Source organism: Anomaloglossus baeobatrachus, chromosome 8, assembly GCF_048569485.1.
Source record: "Anomaloglossus baeobatrachus isolate aAnoBae1 chromosome 8, aAnoBae1.hap1, whole genome shotgun sequence".
Lineage (NCBI taxonomy): Eukaryota > Metazoa > Chordata > Amphibia > Anura > Aromobatidae > Anomaloglossus > Anomaloglossus baeobatrachus.
Genome location: NC_134360.1, coordinates 246,258,739 through 246,281,825, shown reverse-complemented (window position 1 = coordinate 246,281,825; position 23,087 = coordinate 246,258,739). Strand labels below are relative to the sequence as shown.

Genomic DNA, 23,087 nt, shown 5'->3' with positions numbered 1-23,087 from the left:
CTGTGTCTGTCTCTCTCCATCGACATCTTACTACCTCACACATAAGCTTCTTATACTATGAATGTCTTTCGTTCCTATAACAACCAAATCACAGCTCCCATTAACCTGTGGCTCGCAGCTCCATTGACTTTAAGGGAGGCAGATTTTTTGTAGAGTAACTGTAAAGCGAGGGGTTAAATTTTCCCGTCAAAACAGTCTATGACGTTCCCTGAGTCACATGAGGTGTCTGTTCAAAATTTTCTGATTGTAAATGCGATGGTGCGGATTCGATAGAGATAGAGATATACACACAAAATTATGATAATCTGCACAAAACTGGAAAAGTTCACCAGGACCAAAGCAAGAGACAACGAAAGTGAGAGACGCAGACTCTGTGGTAACATTACTTTAAGGCCTTGTTCACACACTGCGTTTTGACCCGCGTTTTTGCTGCAGAAATTTGAGAAAATTGTTGCAACCTTTCTGTAGACATTCCCCAGCAAAACCTATGGAACACAAAAATTAGCTGTGCGCACACTGCAGGTTTTTTCTCAAGACATTCTTTCTTGAGAAAAAGAATATGTATATGTCACTTTTCTGCAGGTACCTGTGTTTTTTGCCATAATGGTTAAAAAATGCAGGGACCAACCTGTGGAGGAAAAAAAAAAAAAAAAAAAAAAAAAAAAAACCACCAAAAACGCATGCGGTTTTTAGTGCGTTTTTTACCGCAAGTGCGCCAATCTTTCAGACAAAAAAAAAAAATCCCTTTTCTAGTGTGAACAAAGCCTTATGGTGTACAGAACTTTTACGGTAAACATTCCTTTATGGTGCAGACTATAAACAAAGCATTTTTTTTTTTTTTTTTTTACCTTTCTTGTCTTTTTCGCGATCCACATTTTTAGGTGAGGAGAACTGTTTACTGACCAAATACGGCACAAGCTCCCGTCGAATGGAAGAGAAGGAGCTGCAGGAAGGAAGAAAACATCTACAGCAGCCTGTAATACTCAAGATTCTGATCGCACCCACCTCATGTCTAAAGAGCCTGTACTGATCCAGAGTTACACCCTGCATTATACTCCAGAGCTGCACTCACTATTCTGCTGGTGAAGTCACTATGTACTTTAAGGGAACCTGTCAGGTGCAATATGCCCCCAGGACCATGAGCAGTTCTGGGTGTATATTGCTAATCCCTGCCTAACCGTCCCTGTATACACTAGCATAGATAAAGAGATCTTTAGAAAAAGTATTTCTAAAGATCTTTTATCGAATGCTAATGAGCGCTGGGACTAATCCCAAGGGCTGTGAAAATCAGCTGAGATGTGTACCGATCGCAGCATGATGCTGCCGGCAGACCGCGGGCAGTAACGTTATGACCGCAAGGACGTAATTTTACGGCCCGCGGTCGTTAAGGGGTTAATTACATATCCTGCAGTGATCCCGAGTTACATCCTGTATTAGGGCTCATGCGCACACTGCGTCCTGACCAGTGCAGAAATAAATGCACCCTCTGGCAGACTTGACAAAGCAGAATGCATCCAAAACGCATGTATTTTGGATGCATTTTACATGCATTTTTGTCAGTGTGGTCCCCCAGCTCTGCTACATGCCCGCTGACAGACCAAGAAGAGAGTGAGAGGGAGAGAGAGATGCATTTGTAGCCCTTACACTCCAGAGCTGCACTCACTATTCTGCTGGTGCAGTCACTGCGTACATACATTACTTATCTCCACATATACATACTCATTGTCAGCTAAGAAATCCACCACGTATTTGCGCAGACAATACAGATGTGCGTCCAACATTCCCATCTTCATGCGAATCCTGGGATACCTAGAAGCAGGAAGGGGAAACATAATAAGTAATGTTTCAGGAGTGTAATATAGGTCTCATAAATTACACATTATAGGGAACCTCGAACCACAGGCAGCAAGAAACAGACACTAGACCGGCCTTGGACAAGTCATCCGATGTGATATCGCACAGTAAAACATATCTGGGTACAAATGTGCAGCCAGGCTCCGATACATGCGGCCTGTGATCCCAGCAGCCTGGAGCTTCTGTCACATTCCCTTTAAGAAGCTCCATACACAATGCATGAGGTGCCAAAAGAAGGGAATTTTGTTTACTTACCGTAAATTCCTTTTCTTCTAGCTCCAATTGGGAGACCCAGACAATTGGGTGTATAGCTACTGCCTCTGGAGGCCACACAAAGCACTACACTTAAAAGTGTAAGGCCCCTCCCCTTCTGCCTATACACCCCCCGTGGGATCACGGGCTCCTCAGTTTTAGTGCAAAAGCAAGAAGGAGGAAAGCCAATAACTGGTTTAAAAACAAATTCAATCCGAAGGAACATCGGAGAACTGAAACCAATCAACATGAACAACATGTGCACCCGAAAAAACAAAAATCCCTAAGAAAACAGGGCGGGCGCTGGGTCTCCCAATTGGAGCTAGAAGAAAAGGAATTTACGGTAAGTAAACAAAATTCCCTTCTTCTTTGTCGCTCCATTGGGAGACCCAGACAATTGGGACGTCCAAAAGCAGTCCCTGGGTGGGTAAAATAACCCTCGTGACAGGACCGTAAAACAGCCCTTTCCTACAGGTGGGCAACCGCCGCCTGAAGGACTTGTCTACCTAGGCTGGCGTCCGCCGAAGCGTAGGTATGCACCTGATAATGCTTGGTAAAAGTGTGCAGACTCGACCAGGTAGCCGCCTGGCACACCTGCTGAGCCGTAGCCTGGTGCCGTAATGCCCAGGACGCACCCACGGCTCTGGTAGAATGGGCCTTCAGCCCTGAGGGAACCGGAAGCCCCGCGGAACGGTAGGCTTCAAAAATTGGTTCCTTGATCCACCGAGCCAAGGTGGATTTGGAAGCTTGCGACCCTTTACGCTGACCAGCGACAAGGACAAAGAGTGCATCCGATCGGCGCAGGGGCGCCGTGCGGGAAATGTAGATTCTGAGTGCTCTCACTAGATCCAACAAATGGAAATCCTTTTCACATTGATGAACTGGATGAGGACACAAAGAAGGTAAGGAGATATCCTGATTGAGATGAAAGGGGGATACCACCTTAGGGAGAAACTCCGGAATCGGGCGCAGGACCACCTTGTCCTGGTGAATCACCAGGAAGGGAGATTTGCATGACAGCGCTGCTAGCTCGGACACTCTCCGAAGAGAGGTGACCGCTACAAGAAAAGTCACTTTCTGTGAAAGGCGAGAAAGGGAAACATCCCTCATAGGCTCGAAAGGCGGCTTCTGGAGAGCAATTAGAACCCTGTTCAGATCCCAGGGCTCTAACGGCCGCTTGTAAGGAGGGACAATATGACAAACCCCTTGCAGGAACGTGCGTACCTGAGGAAGTCGTGCTAGGCGCTTCTGAAAGGCGCTTCTGAAAAAATACAGATAGCGCTGAGACCTGTCCTTTAAGGGAGCTGAGCGACAAACCTTTTTCCAAACCGGATTGTAGGAAGGAAAGAAAAGTAGGCAATGCAAATGGCCAGGGAGGAAATCCCTGAGCAGAACACCAAGATAAGAATATCTTCCACGTCCTGTGGTAGATCTTGGCGGAGGTTGGTTTTCTAGCCTGTCTCATGGTGGCAATGACCTCTTGAGATAACCCTGAATACGCTAGGATCCAGGACTCAATGGCCACACAGTCAGGTTCAGGGCCGCAGAATTCCGATGGAAAAACGGCCCTTGAGACAGCAAGTCTGGTCGGTCTGGTAGCGCCCACGGTTGGCCTACCGTGAGGTGCCACAGATCCGGGTACCACGACCTCCTCGGCCAGTCTGGAGCGACGAGGATGGCGCGGCGGCAGTCGGACCTGATCTTGCGCAGCACTCTGGGCAACAGTGCCAGAGGAGGGAACACATAAGGTAGCCGGAACTGCGACCAATCTTGAACTAAGGCGTCCGCCACCAGAGCTCGGTGATCGTGAGACCGCGCCATGAAAGCTGGGACCTTGTTGTTGTGCCGGGACGCCATTAGGTCGACGTCCGGCATCCCCCAGCGGCGACAGATCTCCTGAAACACGTCCGGGTGAAGAGACCATTCCCCTGCGTCCATACCCTGGCGACTGAGAAAATCTGCTTCCCAGTTGTCCACGCCTGGGATGTGAACTGCGGATATGGTGGATGCCGTGTCTTCCACCCACGTCAGAATCCGCCGGACTTCCTGGAAGGCTTGCCGACTGCGTGTTCCTCCTTGGTGGTTGATGTATGCCACCGCTGTGGAGTTGTCCGACTGAATTCGGATCTGCTTGCCTTCCAGCCACTGCTGGAAGGCTAGTAGGGCAAGATACACTGCTCTGATTTCCAGAACATTGATCTGAAGGGTGGACTCTTGCTGAGTCCACGTACCCTGAGCCCTGTGGTGGAGAAAAACCGCTCCCCACCCTGACAGACTCGCGTCCGTCGTGACCACCGCCCAGGATGGGGGTAGGAAGGACTTTCCCTTTGACAAAGAGGTGGGAAGAAGCCACCACTGAAGAGATTCCTTGGCCGCCTGAGAAAGGGAGACGTTCCTGTCGAGGGACGTCGACTTCCCGTCCCATTGGCGGAGAATGTCCCATTGTAGTGGACGCAGATGAAACTGCGCGAAAGGGACTGCCTCCATTGCTGCTACCATCTTCCCTAGGAAGTGCATGAGGCGTCTCAAGGGGTGTAACTGGTCTTGAAGGAGGGATCGCACCCCTGTCTGTAGTGAACGCTGTTTGTCCAGCGGAAGCTTCACTATCGCTGAGAGAGTAAGAAACTCCATGCCAAGATACGTTAGCGATTGGGTCGGGGTCAGATTTGACTTGGAAAAGTTGATGATCCACCCGAAACTCTGGAGAGTCTCCAGCGCAACGTTCAGGCTGTGTTGGCAGGCCTCTTGAGAGGGAGCCTTGACAAGCAGATCGTCTAAGTAAGGGATCACCGAGTGTCCCTGAGAGTGCAGGACTGCTACTACTGCTGCCATGACCTTGGTGAAGGCCCGTGGTGCTGTCGCCAGACCAAAAGGCAGAGCTACGAACTGAAGGTGTTCGTCTCCTATCACGAAGCGTAGAAAACGCTGGTGCTCTGTAGCAATCGGCACGTGGAGATAAGCATCCTTGATGTCTATTGATGCTAGGAAATCTCCTTGAGACATTGAGGCGATGACGGAGCGGAGGGATTCCATCCGGAACCGCCTGGTTTTCACGTACTTGTTGAGAAGTTTTAGGTCCAGAACGGGACGGAAAGATCCGTCCTTTTTTGGTACCACAAACAAATTGGAGTAAAAACCGTGACCTTGCTCCTGAAGAGGAACCGGGATCACCACTCCTTCTGCCTTTAGAGTGCACACCGCTTGCAGAAGAGCATCGGCTCGGTCGGGAGGCGGAGACGTTCTGAAGAATCGAGTTGGAGGACGAGAACTGAACTCTATCCTGTACCCGTGGGACAGAATGTCTCTCACCCAACGGTCTTGGACCTGTGGCAGCCAAATGTCGCCAAAGCGGGAGAGCCTGCCACCGACCGAGGATGCGGAGAGAGGAGGCCGAAAGTCATGAGGAAGCCGCCTTGGTAGCGGGTCTTCCGGCTGTCTTTTTTGGGCGTGACTGAGCCCGCCAAGAATATGAGCTCCTCTGATCCTTTTGAGTCCTTTTGGACGAGGAGAATTGGGACCTGCCCGAGCCTCGAAAGGACCGAAACCCCGACTGTCCCCTCCTCTGTTGGGGTTTGGTTTGTCTGGGCTGAGGTAAGGATGAATCCTTACCCTTGGACTGCTTAATGATTTCATCCAAACGCTCACCAAACAGTCGATCACCAGAAAATGGCAAACTGGTTAAGCACTTTTTGGACGCAGAATCTGCCTTCCATTCCCTTAACCATAAGGCCCTGCGTAGAACCACGGAGTTGGCTGACGCCACTGCCGTACGGCTCGTAGAGTCCAGGACAGCATTAATCGCGTAAGACGCAAATGCAGACATTTGAGAGGTTAAGGATGCCACCTGCGGAACAGATGTACGTGTGATCGTGTCAATCTGTGTAAGACCAGCTGAAATAGCCTGGAGTGCCCATACGGCTGCGAATGCTGGAGCAAACGACGCGCCGATAGCTTCATAGATGGATTTCAACCAGAGCTCCATCTGTCTGTCAGTGGCATCTTTAAGTGCAGCCCCATCCTCCACTGCAACTATGGATCTAGCCGCAAGCCTGGAGATAGGGGGATCCACCTTGGGACACTGGGTCCAGCCCTTGACCACGTCAGGGGGAAAGGGATAACGTGTATCCTTAAGTCGTTTGGAGAAACGCTTATCTGGGTAAGCGTGGTGTTTCTGGACTGCCTCTTTAAAGTCAGAATGGTCCAGAAAAGTACTTAATTTACGCTTGGGATATCTGAAATGGAATTTCTCCTGCTGTGAAGCTGATTCCTCCACTGGAGGAGCTGTGGGAGTAATATCCAACATTTTATTGATGGACGCTATAAGATCATTCACTATGGCGTCACCATCTGGTGTATCCAGATTGAGAGCGGTCTCAGGATCAGAATCCTGATCAGCTACCTCCGCCTCATCATACAGAGAGTCCTCCTGCTGGGACCCTGACCAGTGTGATGAAGTCGAGGGCCGCTCATAGCGAGCCCGCTTAGGTTGTCTGGGACTGTCGTCCGAGTCAGAGCCGTCACCCTGGGATGCATGGGACACCCCCGGAGCCCGGAGCTGTTCCATTTGAGGGGGACCCGGGAGCAATGAGTCAACAGTGCCCATGGTTGAGTTACTGGTCTAGACTGCAAAGTTTCTAGAATTTTAGTCATAGTCACAGACAATCTATCAGCAAAGACTGCAAACTCTGTCCCCGTCACCTGGACAGTATTCACAGGTGGTTCTCCCTGGGTCACCTCTAGCAGAGGCCCCGGCCGAGCAGTTGCCACAGGGGCCGAGCACTGCACACAGTGGGGGTCAGTGGAACCTGCCGGTAGAACAGCCCCACATGCGGTGCAAGCAGCATAGAAAGCCTGTGCCTTGGCACCCTTGCTTTTTGCGGATGACATGCTGTTGTCTCCTCTGAGCAATCTAGGAGGGTATATAGCCAAGAATCACTAGCGACCGTACAGTGCAATGTATAGCATGCAAGCATAAAAATACAAATGTACACTTCGGCACTAAGTGGGGTCAGCACCAGAGGTGCCGCTTACCGCCCGCTCAAACGCGGGTGTGTGGTCGCCAGAATCCCGTGTCTGGGTCTCCCAGAACTTGTCTCCCCTCTCCAGCTCAGACTGCACAAAGGAATGGCTGCCGGCGTTCTGTGAAGAGGGGCGGACCGTGGGCGTGCCGCAGACAAAGTGCGGGAAACTGGCGTCCCACTGTGCCCAGTGTGAGGGCTGGAGTATGTAAATAGACTCCAGCCCTCTGCGCTGACATTCTGTACAGCGTCCCGCCCTTCCCCTGACTGGCAGGCCTGGGGGCGGGAACGAAACGAAACTAGGCCGCAAAAGCCGGGGACTCGATTAATAAGCGCGGCCGTCATACATGCACGGCCAGCGCGGAAGTCCCCGGCGCACCACAAGTCCCAGCCGCGCCGCAGCATTTTTTAAACTAACAGCAGCGGCCGGCGCGGCAGTTCGCAATACATAGACTCACTCAGCAGAGCTGTAGTGAGTAGTGGCACCAGCGCGCGCGCTGTTGTCCCCGGCGCACTAACACACTCAGCAATGCTGCAGTGTGTCTGCGTCTGTATGGGGACACAGAGTACCTTGATGTAGCAGGGCCATGTCCCTGACGATACTCAGCTCCATATCCAGCAGATTTTCCAGGGGCTGTGGATGGAGCACGGTCTCAGTGCCTGGAGACCGGTAAAATCCCACTTCACCCAGAGCCCTAAGGGGGATGGGGAAGGATGCAGCATGTGGGCTCCAGCCTCCGTACCCGCAATGGGTACCTCAACCTTAACAAACACCGCCGACAAAAGTGGGGTGAGAAGGGAGCATGCTGGGGGCCCTAGTATGGGCCCTCTTTTCTTCCATCCGACATAGTCAGCAGCTGCTGCTGACTAAACAGTGGAGCTATGCGTGGATGTCTGACCTCCTTCGCACAAAGCATGAAAACTGAGGAGCCCGTGATCCCACGGGGGGTGTATAGCCAGAAGGGGAGGGGCCTTACACTTTTAAGTGTAGTGCTTTGTGTGGCCTCCGGAGGCAGTAGCTATACACCCAATCGTCTGGGTCTCCCAATGGAGCGACAAAGAAATCTGCACGCTCAGCAAACATTTGTCTTAATGTGTATGGCCACTTGGGTACTTTTACACATCTCAAGTTAGCAGTTTAGGCTTTGAATGGAATCGGTCATCAGGTTTTTGCCACCTAATGCAAGAGCAGCACAAATGTAGAGGCAATGACTTCACCTGCAGAGACGTCTGCACAATCGGCAGGTGCTGGACATGGGTCCTGTTCATGAGAGTAGTATATGTGCATGATACTAAATGATTGTGCACCATTCTCTTTAGGAATGCGATGGTCATGCAGAGGGGGGGGGGGGGGGGGGGGGGGGGGAGGAAAAAAAAAGGAAAACCTGGGAACTTTTGACCTGGTGCCCAATCTCTGACATCAGTATGATATGGGGGCAGAGACCCTGATTCCAACAATGTATCACCTACTGGGCTGCTTGCTGCAGTGTTGAGAAAAGTCAGTTTTATCAGCTCTAAATCTAGCAGTTCTCCGATTGCTGAGCTGTGTATAACCTGCCCACACCCCTGATTGGGGCACCAGGTCAAAGGTTCCAAGGGTTTTCCCTCCAGGACCCCACATTCCTGCTGAGACTGGGGCACAATCGTTTGGCATCACGCACATATACTGCTGCAATGAACAGGACACATGTACAATACCCGCCGATTGCGCAAGCATCCCTGCAGGTGAAGTCATCGACACCGCTTACGTCCGATCCAGAACTCTGCAATGAAAAGAACCCGTCGCACTGCACAGAGAACGCTCCTCGGTTTTCCAGACCCTAAATGCTAAATAACTGCAATGTACTATTTCGCTTGGCAGTCTATACTGCAGATTTAGCATGATATTCATAAATCAGGATGCACGGAGGGTCAGGTCCATCCAGGATGGAGCAGAGCTGCAGCAGATCGTATTGTGGGTGGAAGCAAAAGGAGGAGGAAGAAGATTTAAAAATAAAAAAAAAAAAAAAAAAGCTTCATTTTATGGAAAAACACAAACGAAGGCCGATCATGCACGGTGCAGACGACAGCGCAGAACCTTCTGTTTCTTTAGGTCTTCTTGGTCCGTATTTGATGTCTTCTCCACATCGCACCTCATTAACATTTAACTTAATGACTAATCCAGGAGTGAAGGCCGGGGCAGCCATTTTATCTGTGGATTGCATGTGATTTTCCTTGGGTGAGGGGAGGGGGAAATTTGTGAATAAATGGGCACAGCTTACGCACACTATCGGCTATAAACAACATGTTTTTCTCTGCAGCGCTCACCCCAGTGAAACAATTTTTTCTCTCTACTCGCTAACATGGTACAAAGATATATTTTACCACCCAGTGAAGTAACTAGAGTTCAATGGGCACCGGTGCAAAGTTTGGACCTGACCCCCCCCCCCTCCCCCCAGGCCACCCTCCATCTCGGGGTACAGGATAATTACACTGACAACTAGCTCTTTCCCTCAGCACCCATCTTACCCATAATCAGATATCCCAGTGATATTATATCCAATATTCTAATGCAACTCATAGGCCTCCATACATAATACACTCCCCATAGTCCTCCATATATAATATACTGCTCATAGTCCTCCATATATAATACACTGCTCATAGTCCTCCATATATAATATACTGCTCATAGTCCTCCATATATAATACACTGCTCATAGTCCTCCATATATAATATACTGCTCATAGTCCTCCATATATAATATACTGCTCATAGTCCTCCATATATAATACACTGCTCATAGTCCTCCATATATAATACACTGCTCATAGTCCTCCATATATAATATACTGCTCATAGTCCTCCATATAATACACTCCCCATAGTCCTCCATATAATACACTCCCCATAGTCCTCCATATATAATATACTGCTCATAGTCCTCCATATATAATATACTGCTCATAGTCCTCCATATATAATAATACACTGCTCATAGTCCTCTATATATAATACACTGCTCATAGTCCTCCATATATAATATACTGCTCATAGTCCTCCATATATAATATACTGCTCATAGTCCTCCATATATAATACACTGCTCATAGTCCTCCATATATAATATACTGCTCATAGTCCTCCATATATAATACACTGCTCATAGTCCTCCATATATAATACACTCCCCATAGTCCTCCATATATAATACACTCCCCATAGTCCTCCATATATAATAATATACTGCTCATAGTCCTCCATATATAATAATACACTGCTCATAGTCCTCCATATAATACACTCCCCATAGTCCTCCATATATAATAATACACTGCTCATAGTCCTCCATATAATACACTCCCCATAGTCCTCCATATATAATTATATACTGCTCATAGTCCTCCATATATAATAATACACTGCTCATAGTCCTCCATATATAATACACTCCCCATAGTCCTCCATATATAATAATATACTGTTCATAGTCCTCCATATATAATAATACACTGCTCATAGTCCTCCATATATAATACACTCCCCATAGTCCTCCATATATAATAATACACTGCTCATAGTCCTCCATATATAATACACTCCCCATAGTCCTCCATATATAATAATATACTGCTCATAGTCCTCCATATATAATAATACACTGCTCATAGTCCTCCATATAATACACTCCCCATAGTCCTCCATATATAATAATATACTGTTCATAGTCCTCCATATATAATAATACACTCCCCATAGTCCTCCATATATAATAATACACTGCTCATAGTCCTCCATATATAATACACTCCCCATAGTCCTCCATATATAATAATACACTGCTCATAGTCCTCCATATATAATACACTCCCCATAGTCCTCCATATATAATAATATACTGTTCATAGTCCTCCATATATAATAATACACTGCTCATAGTCCTCCATATATAATACACTCCCCATAGTCCTCCATATATAATAATACACTGCTCATAGTCCTCCATATATAATACACTCCCCATAGTCCTCCATATATAATAATATACTGCTCATAGTCCTCCATATATAATAATACACTGCTCATAGTCCTCCATATAATACACTCCCCATAGTCCTCCATATATAATAATATACTGTTCATAGTCCTCCATATATAATAATACACTCCCCATAGTCCTCCATATATAATAATACACTGCTCATAGTCCTCCATATATAATACACTGCTCATAGTCCTCCATATAATACACTCCCCATAGTCCTCCATATATAATAATACACTGTTCATAGTCCTCCATATATAATAACACACTCCCCATAGTCCTCCATATATAATAATACACTGCTCATAGTCCTCCATATATAATAATACACTGCTCATAGTCCTCCATATATAATAATACACTGCTCATAGTCCTCCATATATAATAATACACTGCTCATAGTCCTCCATATATAATAATACACTGCTCATAGTCCTCCATATATAATAATACACTGCTCATAGTCCTCCATATAATACACTCCCCATAGTCCTCCATATATAATAATACACTGCTCATAGTCCTCCATATATAATACACTGCTCATAGTCCTCCATATATAATAATACACTGCTCATAGTCCTCCATATATAATAATACACTGCTCATAGTCCTCCATATATAATAATACACTGCTCATAGTCCTCCATATATAATAATACACTGCTCATAGTCCTCCATATAATACACTCCCCATAGTCCTCCATATATAATAATACACTGCTCATAGTCCTCCATATATAATACACTGCTCATAGTCCTCCATATATAATAATACACTGCTCATAGTCCTCCATATATAATAATACACTGCTCATAGTCCTCCATATATAATACACTCCCCATAGTCCTCCATATATAATAATATACTGCTCATAGTCCTCCATATATAATAATACACTGCTCATAGTCCTCCATATAATACACTCCCCATAGTCCTCCATATATAATAATATACTGTTCATAGTCCTCCATATATAATAATACACTCCCCATAGTCCTCCATATATAATAATACACTGCTCATAGTCCTCCATATATAATACACTGCTCATAGTCCTCCATATAATACACTCCCCATAGTCCTCCATATATAATAATACACTGTTCATAGTCCTCCATATATAATAATACACTGCTCATAGTCCTCCATATATAATACACTGCTCATAGTCCTCCATATAATACACTCCCCATAGTCCTCCATATAATACACTCCCCATAGTCCTCCATATAATACACTCCCCATAGTCCTCCATATATAATAATATACTGCTCATAGTCCTCCATATATAATAATACACTGCTCATAGTCCTCCATATAATACACTCCCCATAGTCCTCCATATATAATAATATACTGTTCATAGTCCTCCATATATAATAATACACTCCCCATAGTCCTCCATATATAATAATACACTGCTCATAGTCCTCCATATATAATACACTGCTCATAGTCCTCCATATAATACACTCCCCATAGTCCTCCATATATAATAATACACTGTTCATAGTCCTCCATATATAATAATACACTGCTCATAGTCCTCCATATATAATACATTGCTCATAGTCCGCTATATATATTAATACACTGCTCATAGTACTCCATATATAATAATACACTGCTCATAGTCCTCCATATATAATAATACACTCCCCATAGTCCTCCATATAATACACTCCCCATAGTCCTCCATATATAATAATATACTGCTCATAGTCCTCCATATATAATAATATACTGCTCATAGTCCTCCATATATAATAATATACTGCTCATAATCCTCCGTACATTATAATACACTCCCCATAGTCCTCCATACATTATAATACACCCTCATATAGTATTATGCCCCCTCATGTAGTGGCATACAGCTCCCATATCGTTTAATTGACCCCCATAGCCCTCTGGTCACTGTGATTAAATACATACTAACTTCTCCTGTTTCCCCTGGTGCTCCGGTCTCCTCAGCGCGTCCACCGTTTTGTCGCTGTGCACAGCGGTGACATCATTGCGTTCCGCTGAACTGTCAGAGGCAGAGCGCAGACAGACACAGCAGGACAATGGTGAGCGAGGAAGCGCTCTGCTCCGTCTCTCATCATTACTTTCAATGAAGGCCGCGTTACACGCTACGATTTATCTGACGATATGTCATCAGTGTCAGTTTCCGTGACGCACATCTGGCATCGTTAGCGACGTCGTTGCGTGTGACACCTCTGAGCGACTCTGATCGATCGCAAACACGCTGAAAATCGTTGATCGCTTACACGTCGTTCAGTTTCAAAATAGTGTTCACCGTTTGGAACGCAGCAGACATATTGCTACGTTTGACACCGTGCCAACGACGAACAACATCCACACGACCGCCTTTGGTCAAACAATATATCGCTGAACGATTTTGCGTCGCTTGTTCAATCGTTACGTGTGACCGCCAATAAACGACCTATGAGCGATCTCGGCAAATCGTAACAACGATCTGGGTGTGTCACATCGCTACTGAGATCGTCAGATAAATTGTAGCGTGTAAAGCGGCCTTTAGATCGGCATCTGTGATACCAATACAATTGAAAGTGTGATCCTCCGCGGGGGCCCCCTCGATGCCGGCGCTGGCACCCCGCCCCCCTCTGAGTCACAGGCTCTACAGCAGTCACGTGGCTTGCAGCCATTGCGCCACTGGCTGAGGTCCTCAGGCCCCCTGAACCCACAGGCCTGATTGCAATGGAGACCCCTGCGACCGCAATTATTCCACTCCTGGCTCCCCAGTTATTAGAGGCAGGTATAGTGCTGTCCATCCTGAGCTCCCTGATGCATGAACAGAATGCAAGGACCACACCGACACCCATCTACCACAAGAGGGAGCTCTGATGATCATCTAATAAATAGGAGGCAATATGCTCTGCCCCATCCACCCCGGGTTCTGCCTGGCCAAATATACTGCCATTTCTGTGGGACCCTATCTGACCCATTAGGTCTATAGGCAGGGTGACATTTTACCAAGTCTCCTACACTAGACACAAAATACATTTTTACCCATGGGACAGGAGATAGCCCTTGCATATAACGTCCCGTGACAATGGGTTCAATGGTGACAATGGGTAGCCGCGAAGCACTGGTCTGAAACATAGAAATAGACAAAGGAGCAGAGAAATTGACACTAGAATGGACACCGGTCATAGGTCAATTGGTTTAGGGGTCGCAGAGATCTCTCAGGTGAGGAGGCTTCCTTCGTCTTTCTTAAGAACGAAAGAAAAAACCTTAAGCTAAAACTTTTAAAAAGTATGAAGATATCAGAGGCGTCTGATTGGTTGCAGCCTGGTCACATGGTGAGCAGACTGAACAATAGTTTTGGTTTTTTTGTTGGGGTTTTTTTGGTGGGGGGGGGGGGGTTTAATATGGACGAGGGGCTATTTTTGATCTATGCAGCATTATCCTGATATCCAAACCAGGACGTTCTGGATTCCAGGACATGCTTGTAATTGCAGGCACCCCTTTGGTGCTACACAGAGGTTTTCTGCAGTGACAATCCTAGACAGAACCTTTCAGTTACAGCACCATATGTCCGCACAATTTACTGTACCATCCTATTACTGTCTATATCCAGCCACCAAGAGGAGCAACATAGTGACCCCACGTGTGAGATGTCGCCGAGTCCTCCCATCAGTCAGCACATGCGATCTGCCGGGTGTAATTCATCACTTCCGATGCCCCCTGCAGCAACACAGCTGCGACAAACAGCTGCCAGACCGGCCCGCTGCACCCCAATTACAGCCCGGGATCGTCGCCCGCGTGCTGAGGAATGAGGCTACGTCACCCAAGTATAGCGGCATCCTGTGATGTGTGGACTCACCGCTGGAAGAGGCTTTTCTTCAGGTCTAGACCGTCGTCCAGGTCCTCCTCATTACCGAGCAGCAGGAGTCGGGACCCGCTGTTATCCACCCCTACGAAATCTCGCTCCTCCACTGACAATGAGAACAATGGAGAATAACTGAGCGGCAAGTCCGATGCAGACTACAAATGTGCGGAGGAAGCTCCATATTATACAATGCCCTCTACATTATAGGTTTTGTCTCGTTTGTTTTTTTGGTTTTTATTAAAAACAAATTTTTGCAACACAAAAGAAAAATGCTCTGCACCCATCTAAAAAAATATAACCACGCTGGATCTGTTCTGCTGCTCTTCTTGTTATCAGGTTAACTTTTAAGAAAAAAAAAACAAAAAAAAAAAAAAAACACACACAACACGTATCTAAGGCCACTTTTACACTGCATTCTGACCTGCGCTCAGTGGTTCCCCCCCCCCGGGCTTCCGTTTGAATCCCCTGCAAAACGAGTTTTGGACGCATGCGCCGACGGGGCCACTGAGTGTAATGGTGCAGGCAGTCACCGTGTGCTCTACTGTGCACCACATTCGGGCGTATACGCTTTCCAGCGATGGACAATCAGACATAGTAGTCTACTACATCTGGGTGTCCGTCTCCTGTAAGCGTATAGGCCCGAACGTGGTGCACAGCAGAGCACATGGTGACCGTCTGCACCATTACACTCAGTGGCCCCGTCGGCGCATGCGTCCAAAACCAGTTTTGCAGGGGATTCAAACGGAAGCCCCGGGGGGACCACTGAGCGCGGGTCAGAATGCAGTGTGAAAGTGGCCTTATGGAAACCAAAGTGTAGAGCTGGGTCCACAGTACAATGGATACCAACGACACCCGACCACCGTTGGATCAGCCACTCACCGGCCTTCTGCTTCCCTTTCTGCCCGGGGACGTGCTCGCTAGGCTCTGGCGCTTTCCGCATCAGCATGGTGAGCGTGGCGTTGTGAGCCCGAAACAGGTCAACCACTTCATGCAGAGCAACTTCTGTTATGAGGTCGCAGCTGACAACCAAGACATCGCTCTAAGGGGAATTTAAGGAGTCAGACAAGAGTCAAAACACATCCACCAAGTATCTGATTCATTATGGTCAGTTACAGGAAACTGCTCCACTCACATCTAGAGCTGCAGTCACAATGCCAATACTCCAGTCACATCCAGAGCTGCAGTCACACTGCCAATACTCCAGTCACATCCAGAGCTGCAGTCACACTGCCAATACTCCAGTCACATCCAGAGCTGCAGTCACTTCCTTAGGAGCAGTCACAATGCTTACATTCCAGTCACTTCAGAGTTGTGTTTACAAGTCTTATTGCTTTTCTGTAAGGTCCTATGCTATAATGTGACTGTCAGCATGTGATGGGTTTTCCGCACTGGTGCAGCAAAGCAAACGTTCACTCATGACACTATTCATTAGTGTGATGCGAGAATAAAGACATTATATAGGCTAAACTAAGCTGTCAGAAGTGCACACGGTGGAGGAGTAAGCTGCGGTATTTATAGTGCAGCTTTGGATGCAACTGGAGCATAAGGTCTTATAAATCAGAAACACATTAACATAAGCAAATTTTTTGTCTGTGATAAATATACATACACACACCTCCATGGCGGCAGAAGGTCACCTGTAAAGCATTTGACATCTTACACAAACGTCTTAGGGCACGATCAGTATTTGTAAGCCAAAATCAGGGAATGGAGCAAATCAGGGGAAAAAGTATAACAGAAACATGGGCACCACTTCATTTTTTTTCCCCCAATCCTGATTTTGGCTCACAAATACGGACGCAAGATACTGACCGAATACCCGATTCTTGTGTCAAATCTGCAGCCTCACACAATCCTTACTGCTGCACAGTCAATGTCTCCATCACTCCGGCCCCGCGTCCTCCGTCTCCTGGTGAGCTCTAATATTTCTGTCTATATCACTGAGCACTGACTGATGCAGGCGACATCTCTGCTATTATTACCGCAGTGCTGCTGTGAGCAGACACTGAAGTAGCAGGGCGTGATGTGAGCTCAGGTATGTAGGAGGTTGGGGTCCTGTGCTTTACCTTGATCTTTGAGTAGATGTGCCGCAGAGAATCCGCTGTCCCCCACTCAGACGCCTTATCTTCGGGCACATACACCATCTCCACCTTCATTTTCATGGTTGGGACACTTTTCTGAACCTCCCGGGTTGTCACTACAATGACCTCTGAGAGAACGGACACCACATGTTAACCTTTAAAGAAAATCTCACTGTATAGCGGTTCCCCCCTACCGTTTATTTTTATATAAAATATGCAAAAGTGCTTTACACACCCTCCCAAGGTCCTCACTGCTGCTCCTTTTTCTGACATCAATAGCGCTGCAATCAGTAAGCTCTGCCCAAGTTGACGCCAAGTGCCAAAGAGCTCACTGATTGACAGCTTATCAAATACGTTGCAGCCAATCAGTGAGCTTTGCAACACGCGACGTCAACTTGGGCAGAGACACAGATGAGCTGTGTCAATTGGATCTAATACAGACTGTAGACTGTGAGCCCTCGCGGGCAGGGTCCTCTCTCCTCCTATACCAGTCTGTCTTGTACTGTTAATGATTGTTGTACGTATACCCTCTTTCACTTGTAAAGCGCCATGGAATAAATGGCGCTATAATAATAAATAATAATAATAATAAATACAGTCGATAAGCTGTCAGCGTTCGAAACAAGAACAGATGCCAGGAGCAGCGGTGCAGACTCTGATGAGGACAGGGGCTCCCCAAAAGCCATTTATTTGCACTACACCACAACTTACCCTCAAACCCTGCCCGTTCCAGCATGTTCAGGGGGTACCACAGCAGGGGTTTATTGCCCACAGGGAGCAGCGGCTTCGGTATACTGCTGGTGAGGTCCTGCATCCGGGACCCCCCATTAACCGCCATCACCACCGCCTGAAACTCCATCGCCATTTTGCTGGGGGGGAAGCAAGAAAGCGTCGTTACATCCATGATCCAAATCCTCAATGCTACCAATTGTTACAGGGCCGGCGAGTAAAGCTTCCTGCGCCGCTTCTTGACTAATTTCAGGATCTATGATTGCTTTGCAGGTGATGCCTCAGTGCTCTCATTGGTGCTCAGGTGGGCGTATCCCAACATGAAGCCCACCCCCCAATATATGATAGATGAAATGGGGCAAAACCCACCTGCTGACCATCTGATAGGTATGGATGCTGCTAAATGTGGGATTTGAGAGGGCGGCAGCCTGATGGTCGCATCTGTGGGTATGGCCACCTGATGTCTCCACTCCAGACAGGCCTCTGTGAGTGCCACAGCTTAGATTGTTTAGCTATGGTCACACAGGGTGTTTTAGCAGTGTTTTGGTTTGTCCCCCCCCCCCCAACACTGTTAAGACTGCCAGAAAAACTGCATGTTATTTTCTGCCAAGAAAGGTTTTGTACAGTTTCACTGCTAAAAAAAAAAAAAAAACACAGCAAAAACTGCCTTATGTGACCATAGCCTTAGTGTATTGCTGCAGCATTGAATGTTTGGATGTGTGCACACATTGTGTTTTTTTGCTTTCAGATTTTCACAGATGATGGCAGCGAAGTCCAAGAATCCTCAAGTGTTGTGCACACACTCAGGATTTTTTTTACCTTCAGTAAAAATCTGCAGCATATCAATTCGCTCTGCCTTTTTACCATTGAAAGCAATTTTAAAAAATGCATAAAGTGTATTTTACCTGCCAGTAGATGCAGACATTTCTGCAACGTGTGCACATATCCTTGTACTGTTGGTGCAGTTTAGACTGTAAGGCTATGTGTCCACAGTAAAAGGTCCCTGCGGATTTTTTTGCCTGAAAATCCGCAACTTTCGCGGCAAATCCGCACCCGCGGATTTGCCGCGGATTTACCGCGGATTTACCGCAGATTTTGATGCGGATTTTTTTTTTTTTTTTCCCCATTCAAAACAGAAAATCCGCACCAAATCCGCACCAAACAATTGACATGCTGCAGTTTGTTCCGCATCAAAATCCGCGGCAAAATCCGCAGCGGAAAAATCCGCAGCATGGGCACAGCATTTCCAAAATGCCATTGAAATGGCTGGGGAGTAGCTGTGCTGCAGATTTTCGGCAAATCCGCGCTAAATCCGCGTCAAAATCCGCGTCAAATCCGCGATAAATCCTGTAGCGTGGGCACATAGCCTTACCGCGGATTTACCGCGGATTTTGATGCGGATTTTTTTTTTTTTTTCCCCATTCAAAACAGAAAATCCGCACCAAATCCGCACCAAACAATTGACATGCTGCAGTTTGTTCCGCATCAAAATCCGCGGCAAAATCCGCAGCGGAAAAATCCGCAGCATGGGCACAGCATTTCCAAAATGCCATTGAAATGGCTGGGGAGTAGCTGTGCTGCAGATTTTCGGCAAATCCGCGCTAAATCCGCGTCAAAATCCGCGTCAAATCCGCGATAAATCCTGTAGCGTGGGCACATAGCCTAAAGCTATGTGCCCACGCTGCGGAAAATGCGCGGATTTCTTGCGGAAAAGCCGCGGATTTTACAGAAATCTGCAGCACAGCTAGTCCCCAGCCATTTCCATGGCATTTGGGGAAATGCTGTGCCCACGCTGCGGATTTTTCCGCAGCGGAAATCGTGCGGATTTTCGTGCGGAAAAATCTGCAGCATGTCAATTATTGTTGCGGATTTTCGTGCAGATTTTGCCTATTCAATTAAGGAAAAAAAAAAATATTGCAAAATCCGCATTAAATTCGCACCTATGAAAAGGTGCGGATTCCGGGAGAAGGCTGCAGATTTTGATGCAGAAAAATCCGCAGATACAGAGTCCCGTGGGCACATAGCCTTAGGCTGCGTGCCCACGATCAGTTTTTGCAGCGTTTTGGCTGTAGCATGCTTCAGCTGTGTCCAAACCACTGCGTTGTACAGTATAAGCACAGCGGATGGATTTCTAGAAATCCCGTGCCCACTCTGCTTATTTTTTCCACAGCAAACGTGCGTGTTTCCAGACTGCAGCATGTGAATTGTTTGCTGTGGAATCGCATGCATTCTCCGTGGGGAGGAAGCGAGAGACCACACCCTGATTGTGGGCACATACCTGTATTGGGCCGGTTTCACATTTGCGTCGTTTTGACCGAAATGGAATCTGCCACAAATGCAGAATAGTTCATTTTACAGTGGAAGCGCGACACCATGCTATTGTGTGCTTCTTACTACTGCATGTGTCCACATTGTTTCGCGCTTCCACTGTAAATAAATGAACTGTACTGCATTTGTGGCCAATTCCATTTCGGTCAAAACAACCCAAATGTGAAACCGGCCTTTAGTGTGCTGAAAAAAAAAATGTACCAGCCGTGCAGCTCCTGCTTGGTGCAGAGGACAGGACACATGGGAACATCCCCCGCTGTGTGCGCAGGGGCAGGTCACCTCCTCTCCTCCAGGTTCAGGCTGTTTTGGCTTTTGTTTTTATTAAAGATCTTATTAAATCCGTCCTGTTATTTCCAGTCACTGGTCTCTTTAAAAAGTTTGCTATAAAGTTGTAGAACGTTTGCTTATACAGTAAGAACATTCATCTTCTGCAGATGTGGGGAGTGATCCGGGCAGATGCAGGACGGGAGCGCAGATTGGCAGTGGTATATAAATATATCTGCCCGGGGGGGGGGGGGGGGGATAAATGCTTTCATGTCCCCGCTCCAATTCATTTCAAGAAACATTTTCATCACACGACGCTGATTCCCAACTTTTCATTATCATTTTAGGAAAAAGGAGACCAGAAAAGCAGAATAATCGGCACAACTCAGAACACGACAATCGTACTGCAAGTCACATGACAGGACCAGGCTGAGCCCCACCGTCTGACGCCTGCTGGGACTTGTAGTCCACAGCTGGAGAACCCACAGTACAATACAGAAAGGGTCCATTGACTGCTGGGGCTTGTAGTCCCACACTAGATGTTGCATGTGGGAGCATGCTGGGGCTTGCAGTCCCACACTACTTGTATGTGGGAGCATGCTGGGGCTTGTAGTCCCACACTACTTGTATGTGGGAGCATGCTGGGGCTTGTAGTCCCACACTAGATGTTGTATGTGGAGCATGCTGGGGCTTGTAGTCCCACACTAGATGTTGTATCTGTCCGTGGGAGCATGCTGGGGTTTGTAGTCCCACACTAGTTGTATGTGGGAGCATGCTGGGGCTTGTAGTCCCACACTAGTTGTTGTATGTGGGAGCATGCTGGGGCTTGTAGTCCCACACTAGTTGTTGTATGTAGGAGCATGCTGGGGCTTGTAGTCCCACACTAGTTGTTGTATGTAGGAGCATGCTGGGGCTTGTAGTCCCACACTAGATGTTGTATCTGTCCGTGGGAGCATGCTGGGGTTTGTAGTCCCACACTAGTTGTATGTGGGAGCATGCTGGGGCTTGTAGTCCCACACTAGATGTTGTATCTGTCCGTGGGAGCATGCTGGGGTTTGTAGTCCCACACTAGTTGTATGTGGAGCATGCTGGGGCTTGTAGTCCCACACTAGATGTTGTATCTGTCCGTGGGAGCATGCTGGGGTTTGTAGTCCCACACTAGTTGTATGTGGGAGCATGCTGGGGCTTGTAGTCCCACACTAGTTGTTGTATGTGGGAGAATGCTGGGGCTTGTAGTCCCACACTAGTTGTTGTATGTGGGAGCATGCTGGGGCTTGTAGTCCCACACTAGTTGTTGTATGTGGGAGCATGCTGGGGCTTGTAGTCCCACACTAGTTGTTGTATGTGGGAGCATGCTGGGGCTTGTAGTCCCACACTAGTTGTTGTATGTAGGAGCATGCTGGGGCTTGTAGTCCCACACTAGTTGTTGTATGTAGGAGCATGCTGGGGCTTGTAGTCCCACACTAGTTGTTGTATGTGGGAGCATGCTGGGGCTTGTAGTCCCACACTAGTTGTTGTATGTGGGAGCATGCTGGGGCTTGTAGTCCCACACTAGTTGTTGTATGTAGGAGCATGCTGGGGCTTGTAGTCCCACACTAGATGTTGTATGTGGGAGCATGCTGGGGCTTGTAGTCCCACACTACTTGCATGTGGGAGCATGCTGGGGCTTGTAGTCCCACACTAGATGTTGTATGTGGAGCATGCTGGGGCTTGTAGTCCCACACTAGATGTTGTATCTGTCCGTGGGAGCATGCTGGGGTTTGTAGTCCCACACTAGTTGTATGTGGGAGCATGCTGGGGCTTGTAGTCCCACACTAGTTGTTGTATGTGGGAGAATGCTGGGGCTTGTAGTCCCACACTAGTTGTTGTATGTGGGAGCATGCTGGGGCTTGTAGTCCCACACTAGTTGTTGTATGTGGGAGCATGCTGGGGCTTGTAGTCCCACACTAGTTGTTGTATGTGGGAGCATGCTGGGGCTTGTAGTCCCACACTAGTTGTTGTATGTAGGAGCATGCTGGGGCTTGTAGTCCCACACTAGATGTTGTATGTGGGAGCATGCTGGGGCTTGTAGTCCCACACTAGTTGTTGTATGTGGGAGCATGCTGGGGCTTGTAGTCCCACACTAGATGTTGTATCTGTCCGTGGGAGCATGCTGGGGCTTGTAGTCGCCGCGTAATGATAGGTATAGAGATCTCTGGGCGGCAGGAAGGGTGTATACACTGAGCGGACGGATTTTATCACCCCCTGTTGCTCTGACACCGCTATTACACCCGGACCGGAGGCCGAGGGTTGAGTGACCCGGTACCTTCAGTCTGCAGTGGTCCCGGTTCCTGTAGATCCCACAGTTCCTGCGCCGGAAGACGGATCCCGTTCTGGGACAAAAAGCTGCAATGCGAACAGTGACCACGTGTTCTCCACGTGCTGTGTACAGTCTGCCGTCACGTGACCCTCTGACTGTTCTAGTATTATCAGCACTGTTCATTTTTCCCTGACATGAACCCTTTTCTATTTTTTTTTTTTTTTTATTTATTGTGATATATTTATTATTATTTTTTTTTTTATTATGCCTTTTTTAGGGAAAATGCACTGCATTATATATATATATATATATATATATATATATATATATATATATATATATATATATATATATATATATATATATATATATATATA

General features: G+C 47.3%; 1 protein-coding gene across 1 annotated transcript in view; it reads right to left on the bottom strand.

Annotated features, from left to right (window-relative positions):
* Positions 1-22,813, bottom strand: part of EIF2B3 (eukaryotic translation initiation factor 2B subunit gamma) — a 45,369-nt gene extending 22,556 nt beyond the window's left edge. Inside the window, exons 1-7 of the mRNA XM_075321189.1 lie at positions 22,717-22,813; positions 17,802-17,959; positions 17,076-17,218; positions 15,889-16,048; positions 15,004-15,115; positions 1,720-1,809; positions 849-943 (exon numbers count right to left, since the gene is read on the bottom strand). Coding sequence (XP_075177304.1) covers positions 849-943; positions 1,720-1,809; positions 15,004-15,115; positions 15,889-16,048; positions 17,076-17,218; positions 17,802-17,955 — 754 coding nt within the window. The 5' untranslated portion in view covers positions 17,956-17,959; positions 22,717-22,813. The remainder of the gene's footprint in view (positions 1-848; positions 944-1,719; positions 1,810-15,003; positions 15,116-15,888; positions 16,049-17,075; positions 17,219-17,801; positions 17,960-22,716) is intronic.
* Between the last annotated feature and the right edge of the window lie 274 nt (positions 22,814-23,087).